Source organism: Hylobates moloch, unplaced genomic scaffold, assembly GCF_009828535.3.
Source record: "Hylobates moloch isolate HMO894 unplaced genomic scaffold, HMol_V3 SCAFFOLD_2, whole genome shotgun sequence".
Classification (NCBI taxonomy): Eukaryota; Metazoa; Chordata; class Mammalia; order Primates; family Hylobatidae; genus Hylobates; species Hylobates moloch.
The window spans coordinates 143,645,323-143,663,905 of NW_026652277.1; the positions used below are offsets into that span (position 1 = coordinate 143,645,323).

General features: G+C 38.7%; 1 protein-coding gene across 7 annotated transcripts in view; it reads left to right on the forward strand.

Moving 5' to 3' along the window:
* Positions 1-5,178: 5,178 nt before the first annotated feature.
* The window catches only part of TRMT11 (tRNA methyltransferase 11 homolog), a 77,506-nt gene continuing 64,101 nt past the window's right edge, over positions 5,179-18,583 (forward strand). For 4 of the 7 annotated variants that reach the window (XR_009212487.1, XR_009212486.1, XR_009212488.1 and 1 more), the window contains exons 1-7: positions 5,186-5,310; positions 12,469-12,534; positions 14,693-14,766; positions 16,785-16,866; positions 16,955-17,047; positions 17,282-17,416; positions 18,191-18,347. Coding sequence is in view for 1 of the 7 variants with exons in the window: in XM_032158472.2 (XP_032014363.1) it covers positions 5,239-5,310; positions 12,469-12,534; positions 14,693-14,766; positions 16,785-16,866; positions 16,955-17,047; positions 17,282-17,416; positions 18,191-18,347 (679 nt within the window). In the remaining 6 variants the exon portion in view is untranslated. Of the gene's footprint in view, positions 5,311-5,385; positions 5,465-12,468; positions 12,535-14,692; positions 14,767-16,784; positions 16,867-16,954; positions 17,048-17,281; positions 17,417-18,190; positions 18,348-18,583 lie in introns of those variants that run through there. The other 3 variants (XR_009212490.1, XR_009212489.1, XR_009212491.1) reach the window with 3 other exon arrangements.

An 18,583-nucleotide genomic window follows, 5' to 3' on the forward strand; every position in this document is an offset into this window, starting at 1 on the left:
CTTTCCTTGAATGTTGCTAGAAACTCTTGACTGGATTTCATGCCCCCAGATGCTCCCTTTCTAACACAGCCTCATCAGAGTTCTTCCTAAATTGCTGCTAAATTACTAAATTGATCATGCAATTTTCTTATGAAAAGCTCACCATTTACCCTGAAGATAATTTATCAGCCTTTTCAGCTTTGTTTCCTGCTCTCATACCAAAGTGCTAGCCATTTTTACTACTACGACTAAACTGGGCACACCTTTGAACATCTGTTTCCATTAAAGTCCAGGTTCAAATGTTTCCTAATCCATGAAGTCTTCACTGAAATTTCTCATCCCCAACCTCGGCAATATTGTTTCTTCAGCTTCATTTCATGGTATTTTGTTTATCTTCCTAGAATAAACCTTATACAATCTAGCCAAGATATAGTAGGATATTTCTTGCCACTGGATTTTGAGCTGTTTTGTGGCTGGGGGATTTATTTTTAAATTTGTCTTTGCATCTCCATTGCCTCAGCCTAGTGACTGACTCATATTCCTGGTTAAGTAAATCTGTTTTAATCTCTTGAGTTCCTTAAAATGTTACCATAATAAACCAAAATCTGACTGAAGACCCTGATTTCAGGAAACTTTCAATTCAAAAATCAAGGGTATAACCTGGATGTCAGCTGGACCTTCCTGGCATTATGTCCTTCAGGTCAGTATCCATGATCAATACATAACTCAATTGTGAAATGTCTGAGTTTCCAAAGAATTCACCCACACTAGGTAGTTCAAGAATTTAATAGCCAAACTTTTACAGGGCTATATAGCTCCTGCCGTCTTCCTTACTGTCTTCTGCTACTTCACTCCTTGCTTTTGGAACGCATTTCTCTTACTTTCTCATTAGACATGTTTTAACTTTCTCTGAAGCCCTAGTTCTAGCCGACATACCTAACCCATAGGAAATCACCTAACTTAAGTAGGATTATTCTAGATATTTTCTCAGCTAAAGAGATTCTCTCAAGATTAGTTATTGGCTGGGTGCGGTGGCTCACGCTTGTAATCCTAGCACTTTGGGACGCTGAGGTGGGTGGATCACCAGGTCAAGAGATCGAGACCATCCTGGCCAACATGGTGAAACCCCGTCTCTACTAAAAATACAAAAAATTAGCCGGGCATGGTGGCGGCCGCCTGTAGTCCCAGCCGGGAGGCTGAGGCAGGAAAATCGCTTGAACCCAGAAGGTGGAGGTTGTCGTGAGCCAAGATTGTGCCACTGCACTCCAGCCTGGCGACGGAGCAAGACTCCGTCTCAAAAAAAACCAAAACCAAAAACAAAAAAACCGATTATCAATCCAGCTAGTAAAAGAAGATTTTCTTCTTGTTACATCTTCCTCTGAGAAAAATATTTGAAACACTTTGCAAATTTATCACATAAATTCACTCCTCAAAAGCAGTTGGAAGACAATAAAACATGCTATTTATCTGTGGTACCTGAGCCTCCTGGGATTCACAGCCCGTCCATCCATCCTCCTTTTCCTCAGGCAGTTACTCTTAAACTTTCATGTGCTTCAGAACCACTTGGTGGGCTTCTTTAAAACACACTCCTAGACCTACTCCCAGAATTTCTGATTCAGCAGGTTTGGGAGTGGGGGAGGATTCTGTAGTTCTAAATGGCTTCCAGGTGATATTGATACTGCCTGTCCTAGGACCACACTTCAACAACTCCTGCCATAAGTAGTGCTTAAATCTGGCTGCACATAAAATCAACAACTGGGGAACCTTTAAAAATCTTTACGTCAAGGCCACACCCGAGCCAAATAAAATTTGAATCACAGGGGATAGATTCCAGTCCTCGGTATTTTTTAAAAACTCCTCAGGTAATTACAATGTGCAGCCAAGTTTGAGAGCCTGTGCCCTATAGGATTAAGTACAAATCCCCTTTGGGCCTTGTTATGGTAGACTCTCAAGAAAATCTCTTTTATGGGACCTGAGACTATCTATACTATATACAATAATTTTCCTACTTATGGGAAGCAAATAGGAGCAAGAGATGAGGATTACTGGGAATTGTGGTTAAACAAGAATCTGTGTGATTTAACAAGCGTGTAGAAGATGATAGGCATACCTACTTTAAATGACTTGCCAGAAGCTTTTCTTTGTTTAGAAATCATGATTGCTTCTGATTTAAGGAAGGAGGGGGAGGACAAAAGACGTGGCTCAGATGAGGCAAATGTGCTGTAACCTTTGTTACCTCTGGTTCACAAGTTCTGCCAAGGGAAGTAATAAATGGCATCCCATTCAAAGACTTATTGAGTCTCCAGCCTGTTTCCCTTCACATTTTTTTCTACGCATAGAACCTGCTTTCCAGGTAGCAAATTAGAGGGCATAGTTTGTAACTAGGGCTTCAAGTTTGTTTTGGGGAGTCTTTAGACGAGAGGATGGGATCTACATTTCTCTGCTTCTGGGGATCTTATTGGAAATTTGACCTCAAGTAGCTGAGTCATACTTAAATCAACTCCAGCTGCTTAAGTCTGAATTGGTGCCTCAGAATTCCAACTCATACAGGCTTGTTTCCTTAGAGTATGCAGTATTATTTCTCTTTTCCTAAATTATCTTCATTATGATTGACAAGAGGGGAGACCCCTCTGGGACATCAAGAAATTCAAACCTCAGTAATGCTCCGCTACAGTAAAGTTTGTGCAATTCTTATATAACTTATTCCAATAAAATTTTATTCTCCAAACTATTCAGAAGCCTCTTTTTATTAATTGCAAAAATCATAGTCTTAATACATATGAAGAGAAATTTTCTCCCTCTTATTGGTGTACAAATCCCTATGGTTCTTTGTGATATCTAGACCCTTTTCAAGTGTTAGATGTTCAGCCTGAGATAGATGCACGGGCAGTTTTGATATTACATATGACCTCTGCTGCTGGGACCTGTTAACTTTCTATTCATTTCTCTGAGTGTGTCCTACTAGCCTCAATACTTAAGTGGCATATTAAAACCAAAACTCAAAATTCCTCTTTCCAATTTCTGATCCTTACTTCCCAGGAATGTCCTCTGATTTTTTAGTAACAGGTGGCCTATACCAGAGGCTTTAACGTTTGCACAATAGCTGTCTCACAGAAGGAGACAGGTTCTAAGAGGTCTGCCCTAGAAGATGGAACATGGATGGAACTTTGGATCAGTTCCCAGAAGTCAGACTATGAACCTCCTTGCTCCTCACAGTACAAAAAAAAAAAAAAAAAAAAAAAAAAAAAGCAAGTCTCTAGATGCTAGTTTGACCACCAAATTCCAAAGTCCTTTGTCCTGCTGCTTCTTAACCACTCCTGTAAGCTCAAAAACTTTGAGCAGGTCTGGCTGTGAGTCCTCAGAGGCAGTTTCATTGATGTCACAGTAGTTCCACACTAACTCTAGTAGCCTGTGCAAGATTAATCTCTACTTCTCCAGACCAGGTATCCAACAGTTTAGATTCATGATGTAAATACTCTCCTGCTGGTTTCTGAGGTGGAGATTTAGTATAGACTTAGTCCTGAACTGTAGCACAAAGGAGCTGGGTGAAAAATCAGTGACACCTGATTCCATTTGGGTTCTCCAGGCCTTGTAGTCTCATTTGTCTCTATATAGCATCATATTAATCCAGGCATGAAAATCAACAATTCTTTGATATTCTCTATAAAGTTGCTCCATCAAAATTCCATATTAATTTTGCTGAAGATTTGACAAGTTCTGGGGATGGGGCATATCAAGCACTGTACATCATTCCCCCAACATCTTATTGGTTTTCTGTCCCAACCTTGGCCTCTCTTCTCAAATAGTAAACAACTTTCTTTTCCTGTCTCAAAGTACTTTTACCCCTTTTTCTGAAGTTTTGGGGTCAAGAGACAGCTATGCTTCTGAGAGTCACTTAGCACAAGTGAACTTGAGACATATTCCTAACAAAAACAGATCTCTTGCTAACAGAAATTCTCATGTGATTTTCTTAAGAAAAATGTCAAGTGCCACTTATTGGCCCCATTCAATATGCCAGATGTTATATTCAACACTTTATGAACATTATTCCACTTAATCCTTGTAACAATCCTTTGCAGGAGGCAGTGTGTTTTTCCATTTTTAAAAGAAAACTCAAGCTTGGAGAGGTTAAGAGCATATACATAGTAAATGGTGGAAGTGAGGTTTGAATCTAATATTGACACCACAGCCTATGTTCTTAATCACTACCACTATGCATCAACTACGTTTCTGGCACATGCTGCTGGGGATATGCCAGATACATACTCTTTTGCACCTTGTGCAATACCACAGAGGAATGCAAAAGAAATAATTCTCAATAGGGCAAAGGGCTCAGTACTCTCCAAAGCAGAAACAGCCCGGAGGGAGGGCTTGAGCCTGTAATCCTAGCACTTTGGGAGACTAGGGTGGGAGTATCCCCTGAGCCCAGGAGTTCAAGGTTACAGTGAGCTATGATTGCGCCACTGCACTCACCTGGGTGACAGAGCAAGATTGTCTTGAAAAAAAAAAAGTCACATATATACATAGAATATGCAATTAAAATATATTTTATAAACTATCTGCTATGAAATCTGTGCCAATGTGAACTTTCTCCAAGTTTTAATTTATGGCTGGCTGGGGATTTAGTCCTGAGTCTAACAAATAACACAACCTAATAATTATTGCCTACTTTGAGGAAGATATTCTTTTGGTTTTTGTTAAGAATAGAGTGAACCATAAGAGATTATCTCAGACCTCAAGAGTTTATTATAATTGGGTTATAAGGCATGTGCTCTCGAAAAGTTTTACATAAATACGAAAAGTATACTAAGTGTTAAATGACTGGTCCAACTAAATCAGTTCTCAAAGCTGTGCTGGTTAAGTCAAGCCTACAAGGAAATGGTGAAATTTACAAGGAAATGGTGAAATTTCAGTCCAGTTTTGAAGAACAGGTTTTGAAAGGCTGTAGAGAAAGCTGGAAGCACACTCCAAGTGGAACGGGAAATACACTGTCTTATTATCATAGAATGCTTCTGAAAACCACGCGTCCCCGCTCACCGCTGGGAGACCCCTAACCACCAGACACTCGCAGGCGAGAAAGCCCCTCCCCCAGCGGCCGGAGTTTCGGACTTGGAGCGCGAGAAACCACGGGATAGCGCCTGCCTCGCAGAGCTTCCGCTTCCGGCCCTTCAGGCTCTGTCTCAGTGGAGACTCGGCTTCGGGAGAGAGAAAGCGGTGGGACCTAGCGCGGGCCGCGCAGGCGCACGGTGGGCAGCTGCAATGGCGCTGTCGTGTACCCTTAACAGGTATCTGCTCCTCATGGCGCAGGAGCATCTAGAGTTCCGCCTGCCGGTGAGTCCGTAGCGCCCTGCGGAACTTCCGACGGAAGAGGACGCTAGAGTAGCGTGGGTGTGTGGGTGGAGGTGATCTACATAGCCCGAGGAAGCTGGGATTCGGGGGTCTTTGCTGGTCAGCGCGGGTCACGCGTCCCCAGTCCTCGGGCGGGGTGAGCTTGGCGGAGGGTGTGTGTGAGAGAAGTCTGAGGCCAAACCCCTTGGCCTGCTTAAACGTTTTCATTCATTCTTTTGCCCGTGTACCAAGTACCGGAGTTAGGCAGGTGAATATGACCGGTCATCTCACTCCCGGAGCTCTTCGTCTCGCGGAGAATAGAGACAGCTAACAAATGCTCAGGCTGGCTGGTGTTTTAAGTGTTGGAATCTGCGGATCAAGCTCAGTGGAGGGAATGGTGGTGGGGATTAGATGATGGAGAAGTTGAGGAGACTGTTTTATTTATTCAAGGAACGTTTTCAGAATGCATGTAGTCGAAGATCGGTACGCTGGTCATATAACGATGATGTAAACAACCTCTGCCCTCTAGGAGCTTACTGTTTAGACTAAGGGCTGAGCAGACACATAGGCGTAGAATGACAAAAGAGCGTCGGTAAGTGCAGTGATAGATGCACATGGAAATATGATAGCACGTGGAAGAGAAATCTAATCTACCTGAGGGGTTGGGGATGTTGGCCTTTAAGAGGGCTTCCAGAGGAGATGACACTTGAAATAAAGGATGAATAGGAGTTAGAGGGCCAAGGAGATAAATCAGTAAATTAGAATTACAAGGTGTTCGTTATTACTGGATCACTAGTTATGTGGCAGAGAGTGGTAAGAAGAGGGCAGGGGAAGTAGATAGAGGCCAGAAAATGAAAGCCTTGAATACCCTGGAGCTTGGAAGGGGGATTTATTGAAGATCCTTAAGTAAAAAAGTGACCACAAAATTAAATCAATTTGACAACACTATGGAGGATGGATTTGAAAAGAATAAGACTTGAGCCAGAGACTAGGAGTCTGTGGGAATAGTCTTGTTAATAGATTAAGAAGGTCTGACCTAGGGCAAGGACTAAGAGGATGGGATAGCCTGGGAAAATATTTAGGCCATACAATCATCAAGGCTGGATTGACTGAATATGTGGGAAAGGGGCACCAGTCAGGTATGACTCCTGGGGTGTATATAGGTAGGAGTGTCTCCATTTAAAATAGAGAACATAGGCAGATGTAAGATTTAAATTTTGTTTACACTGAATTTGATGTGCTTGTGTAACATCAACCTGAGATGACCAAGAGGCAGTGGATATATGAATATGCATAGAGTATGGCAGAGTGATCTGGACTAGTGATAAATATTTGGGAGTCTTCTTCATAGGAAAACTAGGAGCGGGGATGAAATTACTCAAAGCATAAGGTCAAAAGAGTAGTGGGCCAAGTATAGATGCTTGGAAGCATTGATATTAAGGGAAAGTTGGAGGAGGTTATGAAGAAGATGGGCAAGTGCCAGAAGGATGTGAGACCGCAGAAATCAGAAGGGTAAAATTACAGGAAGCAGGGACAAATGGATAATGTCGAATGCAGTTGCTTTTTAGTGAGAAAAGGATGAAAGTGTCATTGATAGTCTCAATTAGAAGATAATTAATTGGTGAATGTTGCTAAAGTGGATATGTTGAGTTTTAGTAGGAGAAGCCAGGTGGCTTGGTTTAGTAATCACTGGAAAGTGAGGAAGGGGAGATAGGATGACTGAGTGCCCTTAGCTAGAGCATAAGGGAAAGTAACAAATTGGTTAACAGTTTGAGGAGGACCTAGGGTGAAAGGAGGATTCTCCCCATGGAGAGAATGAGATTGAGCTTGAGTATATTTGTAGGCTGATGGGATGAGAAGGGATATAAGGGCATGGTGGGAGGGGTTCTCTTTTCAGTAGGAGGGGAGATTGGACAAGGAAAGTAAGGGTGGGTGTGGAGTAGTTGCCTGAGGGCCTGTTTTGTAGGTAATGAATGAGTGGAAGTTATTTCTTGAGAGATGATGGGCCAGCAGTTGAATGGGGAAATTGAGACAAATAGTAAAACTTGAAATAGTCATTGAGAACAAAGGGGAGAGTTGACAGGGAAAAGTAAAACGATTGAGTGGAGAAGAGCATAGGTATTAGAGCAATGCTGAAAACCAGCTGAAGGTGAAAGTCGTATATCTGTAATCATGCTAAGATTCTGTGATTTTCTTCAGTTGTGTTTAACTCATTGGCCTTAGGAGTCATGAAGGAAGATTGTGGCATTGATTCAGTATTAATGTTTTGAGTTTCTGGAGGAAATAAATTTTTAATTAAATCTTAATTGACAAAGGACATGTTCTGTTGGTGAAGAGGATTGGAAAGCCCCCTTCTGTGAGAAGCAGAAACAGGCTTAAAGACACAGAGGTGTGATTGGTTATGATAATTTGGAAGGCTTGGGTAGGGAGGTTGAAGTAGTGGGCACTGAGGCCGGAGAGGTGGTAAGATCTAGATTTGCAAATGTTTTGACACCATTCTAAGGAGTTTGGATTTTTTTTTTTTTTTTTTCTTGAGACACAGTCTCGCTCTGTTGCCAGGCTGGAGTGCAGTGGCGCGATCTCCGCTCACTGCAAGCTCCGCCTCCCGATTCAAGTGATTCACCTGCCTCAGCCTCCAGAGTAGCTGGGACTACAGGCTTGCACCACCACGCCCAGCTAATTTTTGTGTTTTTTAGTAGAGACGGGGTTTCACCATATTGGCCAGGATAGTCTCAATCTCTTGACCTTATGATCCGCCCGCGTCAAGCTGGGATTACAGGCATGAGCCACTGCACCTGGCCAGGAGTTTGGATTTTTAGATTTAATGGGTAGCCACTGACTGTTTTTCATTTTAAGCCGGGAAGTGACAAGATCATTTGTGTTTTAGAAAGATAATTCTGAAGTACCAGAGAAAAGATACCACTTAGAGAATACTGGACCACAACTAGAGAGGCTCAGGAATGTGACTGTGTAAAGTAAGGCAATGCAGTGACAATGGAGTGGTTAGACTGTGGTCTCCAGAATAACAACCTTAGTACTCGGTGATTTTTACTTGTTTTTTCCGTCGTAAATTCTTCGTAGTGTATTACCCTTGTGCCAGTTTATTCTTCCAAAAACTCTGTTCTGTTTTACACCCTCGTTCTTCTTAAGATGAAAATCTTTAGTCAGGCATTCAAGGTCCACCACTACATGGTTCTTTGTGCTTTCACTGCCCGCCTAGTCCTTAGTGCTGCCAAAACTGACTCATTATTCCCTGAATTCCTGCTTTCACCTTTGCTCCCGATGCTCCCTTTAGTCTGATTTGGGTCTTTCCCATTCTTGATTGATTTTTACATAGTAAGTATTCATTTAGAGTTAATCACATATTTATTACTTTTAGCTTTATATGTTTTACGTGATTATTTTTCAGATCCACAGTTTCCTTTTTGTAGTTTTTCCTCCTCTGCCAAAATTCTTATTTTTTTCTTGAATCCCTTTCAATATAGAAAGCGTAGTTATGTTAAAGTATATGATAAAAGGGATCCTGTGGGTCTGTTTCTACTGTTTCTTTTGGTTCTCTTTCATGTAGTGTGCTGGGCTATTTTTTAAATATATGCCAGATGTTGTATTTGAAATTTTATCTGAAAAAATAATTTGAGGGCTGGGATGATGTACATCCTCTTGAAGAAGATAGGAATGCATAGGAGCATGAGGAATCTAGGATGGGTTTAACTCATTTTCAGGTGTTAAGCCCTGTTTGTGTTCTGTTTCCCATGTACTCACAGAGTGTAGCTTTTTGACATCCTAGTGTAAATTAGGTGGTTCATCAAGTATCCTTTTCTCCCCCTGGGTGGCCCTTTCTCTTTTTTTCCTTTTCTGTCGGGCACTCAGAAGGGCTGTTCACTCTTGCAGCTGTTTTTGGATTTGTAAATGTCTCAGGGAAAAAGTGGCTCCACCTCGGAATTTTTGTCCTCTCTTGGATGTTGGTTTGGTAATTTTTGTTATCTTTCTATGCCTTCAATTAGATGGCCAGCTTTTCTAGTTCTTTTCAGCAGGAGGCTTAATCTGAATTACCTCTTTTGCCATCCCTGGAAGTTGAATTCCTCTGTCATTGGGTTAGATTTTTTTTCAGGGATTAAGGCAGTTTCCATTAAACTTTACTTCTCAAACTGAAGTAGTCTTTTACTCTCTTGTACTCTAATACTTTTTTGCTTTTACCTGTTTAAGAACATGTACTGTTTTTTACACTTTACATTTCAGTTGTGAGGTGGTTTTGTTAGTTGTACTAGACCGTAATTTCCCTAAGATAAATGTGTGTGTATTTTTACGTAGATCAGGGACTTGCACATATTAGTTGCTTAAAAAATTTTTTTGGGGGTCCGGGCGTAGTGGCTCACTCCTGTAATTCCAGTACTTTGGGAGGCTGAGGCGGGCGGATCACGAGGTCAGGAGTTCGAGACCAGTCTGGCCAACATGGTGAAACCCCATCTCTACTAAAAATATAAAAAATTAGCCAGATGTGGTGGTGTGCACCTGTAATCCCAGCTACCCGGGAGGCTGAGGCAGGAGAATCGCGTGAACCTGGGAGGTGGAGGTTGCAGTGAGCTGAGATCACACCATTGCACTCCAGCTTGGGTGACAGTGTGAGACTCCATCTCAAAAAAAAAACAAAAAAAAAAAAAATTTTTTTTTTGGAGACAGTTCTCTCTCTGTTGTCCAGGCTACAGTGCAGTGGTGTGACCGTGGCTCACTGCAGCCTCAAAGACCCAAGTTAAGCCATCCTCCCACCTTAGCTTCCTGAGTACCTGGGGCTACAGGTGCACCACTATGTCTGGCTAATTTTTTTATTTTTATTTTTGTAGAGCCAGCTGTTGATCAGAGGCTGAGTGTTGGTGCCAGGGGGCGGGATGGGGTCGTGGGAGCTCTCACTGTGTTGCCAGGGTTGGTCTCGGACTCCCGGTCTCAAGTTATCTCTTCGCCTCGGCCTCCCAAAGTGCTGGGATTGCAGGTGGAGCTGCCACACCTGGCTGCTTAAAATATTAAAATCAGTGATATAGAATCTCTTCTGGGAAAGGCAATCCAAAGGACAGTCTATACTTTTGGGCCCATCTACTGTATTAGAACTGATAAGCAAGGAAGCTATAATGAATGGCTGCCTTTATGAATTAAAATGAGAGATCAGGAATATAAGCGTGGTCCAGTTTTACCTCTGATAGAGTTAATCAGAGCCAAGTATAGTTGGCAGCTATTTAATATAGTACTTATTGTACTAAATAACGTTTACTAAAGTTCAAACTCCTGGGTTTTATTGCTTGTCCTGAAGCAACGTTTTAAGTGGATGAAAAAGCAAGTAGCTGAAATAATAGAAAAGCTCATGGAATTAATGCATCACACATGCCCCAGATCATGCTACATTTTTATATCCAATGTTCAATATAAATTATTTTTTATTCCTAATGTAGAAAGAGTCTCAACTGGAAAGTTGAATTTGCCACAGATTAATGAACATTTTGTGTTTTGCTTTTTCCAAGTAGGTTGATGAAGTAGTTTAAACATGTTTTGCTTTTCAATTTGAAACTTGGGTTATCATATTTGTTCTCAGTTTTAGGTGGCTGCTTACGTTTTGGGTAGCAGAGATAATGCTATGCCATAAAACTTTAATCTTTTACTTTTTTTCCCCACCTAACTCTTAGGATCTTTGTGTTTTAGCTTGTTGCAGCTTTTTAACAGTATATTCCAGGAGCAGTAAACATTGGTGTTTTAACTTGGTTGTAGTTGGATGCTTTAAATGTAAAACTGACTTTACAATATGCTTTAATATAGAACAAACAACAATCATGCAAGATCAAGTAATTTAATCTACAACTTTATTCTTTTTTTTTTTTAAGTGCTGTAACTCTATCAGTCTTGGTTGACTTCTTGAGCCACTGGACTTCTAGGATGGTTATCAGGGTCCTCATCATTTTGATTCCCTTAATAACCGCCTAGGTTCTCTGCTTCTCTCTTTATAGTTCACCTAACCTGATGAGGTAGCTATGATTCCTGTTTTACATTTGAGGGAACTAAAAGTTGGAAGATTTAAGATTCTTGTATAAAGCCACATCGCTAGTATTTGGAAGAGCGGAAAATCAGATTATGGTCTATTTAACTTCTAAGTCTCATGATGTCTCCTATTCAGATTTGTGTTTTCCTTGTTGCAAAATAACCTTTGGGCTGCCTTCACTGATTTATCAGTAGTCTGTGATAGTTCTTGGTCGATCTATCTGATTGGACTGAATTCAGCCCCTTCTAACATTGAATTTTAAAAAACGATTTGTTGCATAGACAGAGAAAAAATAGAAATGGCACTAATAGCTTGAACTTCTCATTCTTTTTGGTCTTGGAGTGGGGGACTTCCTGGTCTGGGTATATTTTCCCTTTTGATGGCTGTGGGCTTGGGGTTAAAGGCTCTTCCTTCTGGTTGCGAGGAAAGGGGATAGGAGGCAGCCAGCAGTGGGACATTTACCTCTCATTAGGTTCCATCCTCCGTAAGACCTATACGGAAGAATGTGATTCTACCTGTTTTATGTGATTTAAGGAGATAACTTGTTAGTCATACAAATTATAAAATTTGTATAATTATTTGGGTTTATCAGTACAAAGTGATTGCTCCAAAGAATATAAACACTATCTGGACAGATTTCAACTTTGCATGAATGATGCTTTTAAAGTATCTATTATGTTAGTTCTCTTTCTAGTTCTGTAACTTTATGTAGAAAGAAGATGAGATAGTTATTTGTGCTTAATGAATATATAGTGGTATGCCCTGGCTGATTATTTTTTTCTTTTCCAAACATCTTCAAATCATCTGTCTGATTTTCATTTTAACTTTATTCATCAATTGTCAGTCTTACTAATCTGCACTTTGTGTAATCTGTTTTTTTCCTTTTCAAAATCAGGGAATTTTTTGATCAAGTGTTTGCTAACTCTTCTGTTGTCGAAAATTTCTCAGAAATTACTTACCTGTGGTTTTTACTATTAGATTTTTTCTGAACCCTTAATTGTAATTGTCTGATGTTGAAACTTAAATGCCTCAGATCATCAGCCTACTCTTATTTTTTAGTCGTGTAATACCTATCTCCCTTAGTACATTTTTAGTTCCTTTTGTTAAAATGTATTTTCTCTATAATATTTTCAATACAGGAAATAAAGTCTTTGCTTTCGCTTTTTGGAGGTCAGTTTGCCAGCAGTCAAGAAACTTATGGAAAGGTAAGTTAAATTTTCATTAGACCATATGGAGTATACTTAGAAATAGAGCCTTGGGTTTGAAGAGAAGAAGTGCATATCTTAAATTTATATTTGTGTGGTTACTTGTATCTGTTTCGGGAGGCAGTGGAATAAAGAGGATATTTTGGGAAAATTTGTGGTTTTGTTAAGTAATTTAGATTTATTTCTAGTATTTTATTTGTTTTAAATTTTTAATTAACAGTTGTGTCATAATTTGTATCTGTCCTTTCACCTAAAAAAGGGCTGTGCTCCACTGGTGAGCTGTGTTTAGAATTCAAATTTAGAATTTAGCAGAATGTTGGGCTTGTGTTGAGAATCATTTTAAAATTTGAAATTGTGCATTGTATAAGATTGTGAATTTATAAGCTTTGTATTTTGCGTAAAACTATAGTTTATCAGTGTATGACAGAAGTTTGGAAAATAGAAAAAATAATTTGCAATTCCTCCTTGACATGTCTTGTAATTTGGGGATGCTGCCTTCCAGTCTTTTTTTTTCCTCGTGTACTTTTTCTTCCCTATTGTAATTCTACTTCTGCAGCCTGTGTCTCTCACCTGATAGTGTCAATATAGGCCTAAGTTGTTACTTGGCCTTTATCTCTAACATAGCTACATAATATTTTTCATTGACTAGCTCTACCATAATTAACGATTTCATTTTATTCAGGTTGCTTTAAAAATTTTCTCAATAAAAGTAATACTAAGATGAAAATATTTTTTCTTGTTTGGATTATTTTGAATTTTTCTGTTGGGTTGGGTAAATATTGGAAGAAAAAAGATGGGGTATATACCCAAAGTAATATAAGTCATTCTATTATAAGGATACATGCATGCATATGTTCATTGCAGCACTATTCACAATAGCAAAGCATGGAATCAACCTAAATGCCATCAATGATAGACTGGATAATGAAAATGTACATATACACCATGGAAGCCATAAAAAGGAACGAGATCATGCATGCTGTGCAGCCATAAAAAGGAAGGAGATCATGTCCTTTGCAGGGACATGGATAGAGTTGGAAGCCATTATCCTCAGCAAACTAATGCAGGAACAGAAAACCAAACACCACGTGTTCTCGCTTATAAGTGGGAGCTGAATGATAAGAACATATGGACATGTCCAGGGAAACAACACCCACTGGAGCCTGTTGGGGGTGGTGGAGTCTGGGGAGGGAGAGCATCAGGAAGAATAGCTAATGGATGCTGGGCTTAATACCTAGGCGACGGGATGATCTGTGCAGCAAACCACCATGGCACACGTTTACCTATGCAACAAACCTGCACATCCTGCACAGGTATACCTGAACTTAAAAGTTGAAGAAAAAAGAAAAAAGCTAGGTGTGACAGGAAGGATTTCTTGCAAAAGATGAAAGAGCTTAAGTTGAAAGTCCTGTAGTGTTGGACTTTTATTCCTGAGTGACTTTCACTTATTGAGGGGAGGAGGAAAGGAAGGAGAGTGCGGATCTAATTGGCTAAGGGTGATGAAATGTGGCCAGGATCCTTTTGGATTTTGCTGTGTTCTGGCAAGAGGTTATCTGGGTGCAGCTTACCAGTGCCTGTAATCTTGGGTGTTGGGATAGAGGATTGGGAAAACACCCCTGATGCACTTGGAGCTTTTTTCCCCTAGATAAAATATAAAATAGTAAAAGCTAATGAGAATTTAATAATGTACCTCATGATTTTCTATCATAGTTGTTTCAAAGGGCCCCTTCTTCACCCTCAGATGGCCACACCTACCTAGAAAAAGGTCTCATTTAGCAACTAAGAAATACATTACTTAGAAATTAAAAATAAGATAGCTGTATTATAAGGGATGATTAGCCATGATGAATTTCAAGATTATACTTTGGGATATAATATGCATTAATTCCTTTCATAAAGCTACATAAAAGGGAAGATACAAAATTAATGTTTCATTTGAGGATATATTCGTTTATAGGGTCATTATAAAAATGTTTTTACTATATTATTCTAATTTACTTTTTTACTATTGGAACGATTTTTATTTTGGTTACAGTCAGATCAGATATTCTTACATGAAAGTAGCAAATAGGCACTTCTGCTTATTGACTTCCTGAATAAAAGCATATGAGGCCATGTAGCCACTTAGAATTAAGTTACATATTGTTCTTTCTTTTAGTCACCATTTTGGATTCTTAACATTCCATCTGAAGATATTGCAAGAAATTTAATGAAAAGGACAGTGTGTGCCAAGTAAGAGAAACTTATGTTCTCCTGCATGAATATATTGGTACTTCTCATAACCACTCAGTCCTGTTTTTTGCTATATTGGCATAAAGTAGTGTGAAGGCTCAGTTTAGCTTGCATTTACATACAACTGCCACTGGGTGGCGGTGGGGGACCAGAGGAGTGTTACCTGCCGAAACCAAGGATGAAAGAATCTCTGGGGAAATGTAGACACATTTGTTTTAGAATAATTTTTTAAAACTTCCATATTATGCGCTAGTATAGTATGAGATATAAACACTATGTTCTTACCCAGGATAGATGCCACATATAATTATAACCAAAGTGCTGAAAATCCAAAAATGCTTTTTTCATAGATGGTTTTTAATTGGATGAGCAGATTAGTGAAGTGTAAGGTATCAAAAAGTGAGGACTGCCATGAGATATCTTTTACTGTTTCAGTTGGTAGAGAAAAGAATTATGAGTATCAAATCTTGGTATGAATTAATGTAATGATGCTGTTCATTGTTTATCCTCAGTGTTTTTAGACTTTATCATTGGCATCCACTTTTTTTTTCTTTTCTTTCATTTCTTTTTTCTTTGTACTATTGGAAAATTTTCTGTCATCAGATTTGGAAATTAAACTGTATTTTTAACTAGCATCTGAAATACCAAACAGCTTGTGTTATCTTTAAGCTGCTTTTTCTTCCTGAACATTTTGGCAGATTGCTGAAAACTTTCTGTAGAAATTATATTTTCTAATGCAATGCAAATAAGAATTTACATATATCTAGTTTTATTAATATGGTTAGCAATGTTTTATATCATCATATGTAATTGTTGTATTACGGAATTGGATACAACCCAAAATTTAGTTAACTTCATCCTGTTGAGAACTACCTGCAGCCTTTAATCTTTTACAGTGAAGCTTGTTAACAGGCCTTATTATGAAATAAAAATGAGTAGAAAACAGAAACATAACTTTTAAAAAACTTTTTGAATAATTGTTTGTTAGGTTTAAAATAGCCACTGGAGTACTAAGAACTTGTATGCTTCTTTCATAACTCTTCTAATTCATATATTTGATTAATGGTACAATTAACAATTGTATAATATAATTTTTAATTGCTTTTTATTATCTATATATTTTGTGTAGCTGAGGTATACCTTAAGTGATAGCTAAGTGAGATTAATATTATTGTAGAAGCCTTTTCTCTGTAAATTCAATAGAAAAGGAAGAAATCATTTGCAAAGGAAAAAAATTACAATTTAACTGTATCAGAATGAAGATAGACTTTTATAAAAGCATAGATTCAAAACCAACTTAAATTCAAATTTTTCTGTGTTAGAAGGGATTGAAAGTTAATTTATTATTAACATGAAATATTTTGAGCATGTGACAAAAGGGTGAAAAATATAACAAGTACCTAGGAATATGCCTTATTAGATCTCAACATTTTGGGTAACTTAGTTACTAAAATTGTGTGTGTGTGTCCATACGTGCGCACGCGCACATGCATGATGGAGTCTCACTCTGTTGTCCATGCTGGAGTGCGGTGACATGATCTTGGCTCATTTTAGTCTCAAATTCCAGGGCTCAGGTGATCCTCCCACCTCAGCCTCCCAAGTAGCTGGGGCTGCAGGTGTGTGCCACCATGCCTGGCCAATTTTTTGCCTTTTTTGTAGAGACAAGGTTTTACTATGTTGCCCAGGCTGGTCTTGAACTTCTGGGCTCCAGCGATCTACCCACCTCGGCCTCCCAAAATGCTGGGATTACAGGCGTTAACCACTGTGCCTGGCCAGCTAAACGTTAATAACATTTTTATTTGGTCATTGGTCTTTCTGTATTATGGAGAAGACATTGGGAATAATTGGCTTTTCTGCAGCTTTTCACCCATTTATCTAAAATAACTGATTAATTTATACTTTGCAAAACATAGGCAATAATCAGTGGAGTGTGCATAAAGAACTAGTAAAATGACTGTACGTATTCCTGTGTGCACTAAGTTCTTTACTGAGGTTAGTACCAATCATTTATTTCCTAGGTCTATATTTGAACTGTGGGGTCATGGACAATCTCCTGAGGAGCTGTACAGTTCTCTTAAAAATTACCCTGTGGAGAAGATGGTGCGTAGTAAAATGTGGTTTTATATAGGCATGCGTGCAGATTCTGTAGAATTAAAATGCTCAGAAAACTGATTTCCTTTTATTTTAGGTTCCATTTCTACATTCAGACTCTACATATAAAATAAAGATTCACACTTTTAATAAGACATTGACACAAGAAGAGAAAATCAAGCGAATAGATGTAAGTAAATTTAGCAAAACAAAAAACCTACATGATGAATGCAGTCTAGCCGTTGTTGATATATAGGAATACCTAATGTCTGTGAAGTGTTTATTTTGTACCACATTTTGTGCTAAGTGCTTTTCATGTTTTATTTAATGTTGACTCCAGGCTTACAAGGTAGTGTTATTAGATAAGTGCCATTTTTCATTGTAAATTATTATAAGACATTAGCATTTCTTTCGTTTCTTTTAGGCACTTGAATTTCTGCCATTTGAAGGAAAAGTGAATTTAAAGAAACCACAACATGTATTCTCTGTTTTGGAGGATTATGGTTTGGACCCAAACTGCATCCCTGAGAATCCACATAATATTTATTTTGGTAGATGGGTGAGCAAATGTTCTTTCTACCTATGTCAGTTTGTTTTTTTGAAAGCTACATATTAGGCCTTTTGTTGATTCGTATGTAGAACTTTTAAGCAGCTAAAGATTCAGAACTACTGAATGGATTAAAATTGGTGAAGAGTATGTGATTATGTTTTGTTTTGTGTTTTCCAAGAGATTTTTAAATGAAGTGCAAGAGGCTTGTTAGATATAGGGAGGAGTTGGTATACCTGGAAGTGTTAAAACAAGACTTACCAGAACATCTGGACTGTTTTTGTTTGTTTGTTTGTTTGTTTCTTTTTTTTATAAAGCAGAGAAAACACAGAGTGCTATGGTAGTTGAGGAATCTCATTTGTGGAGATTTCCAATCTGGGCCTTCCATTCCAAAAGAAATGGAATTACTGTAAAGCATTTCTGCCGACTTCTCTGAGGCTTTAAGTGGGTGATTGGAAGCTGTGAGTGGAAGTTGTGACTTATGTTAGAGATTATTGTTATGTAGGAGAACAAAGAAATGGGCATACCTTAACACCTACCTCTGGAATAATTGCATTCAAATGCAGTTCATACTTGTTTTGAAAAGACAAAGTAAATGGAATGACGTTAAGCAATAAAAGGCTTTGTTCATAACTACCTCAATTACATTATTTTAAATAAATAAGTTTAGAGCAGTAATAAGTGGAAAGAAGTTCTTATCAGCAAAATACAATGGCCTTATTGTGAGTGATTATCTTAAGTCTGTTCTGTATGGCTGTACTAACATGAGAAATATCTCCGATTTAGATTGCAGATGGACAGAGAGAGCTTATTGAGTCATACAGTGTCAAAAAAAGACACTTTATTGGAAATACAAGTATGGATGCTGGTTTGTCATTCATTATGGCTAACCATGGAAAAGTGAAAGAAAATGATATTGTTTTTGATCCATTTGTTGGAACAGGTATTTTTATTTAACTTTTAAGCTAGTGTAGAGATGTTGCTTATTAATGAAGGTCATGGTAATATTTTTGCTAAAAGAGTAAATGGATAATCTTTTAATTGTGTTTGGATAGTGGCCAAGAGACAACCACATACTTGTGTAATAGCTAGTATTTAACACTTTTGCCACTTCAAAGGTGATGCTGATAGAATTGTATGGGTTTTATTCCAGATAAACCACTAGGGGGGGAGCATCCA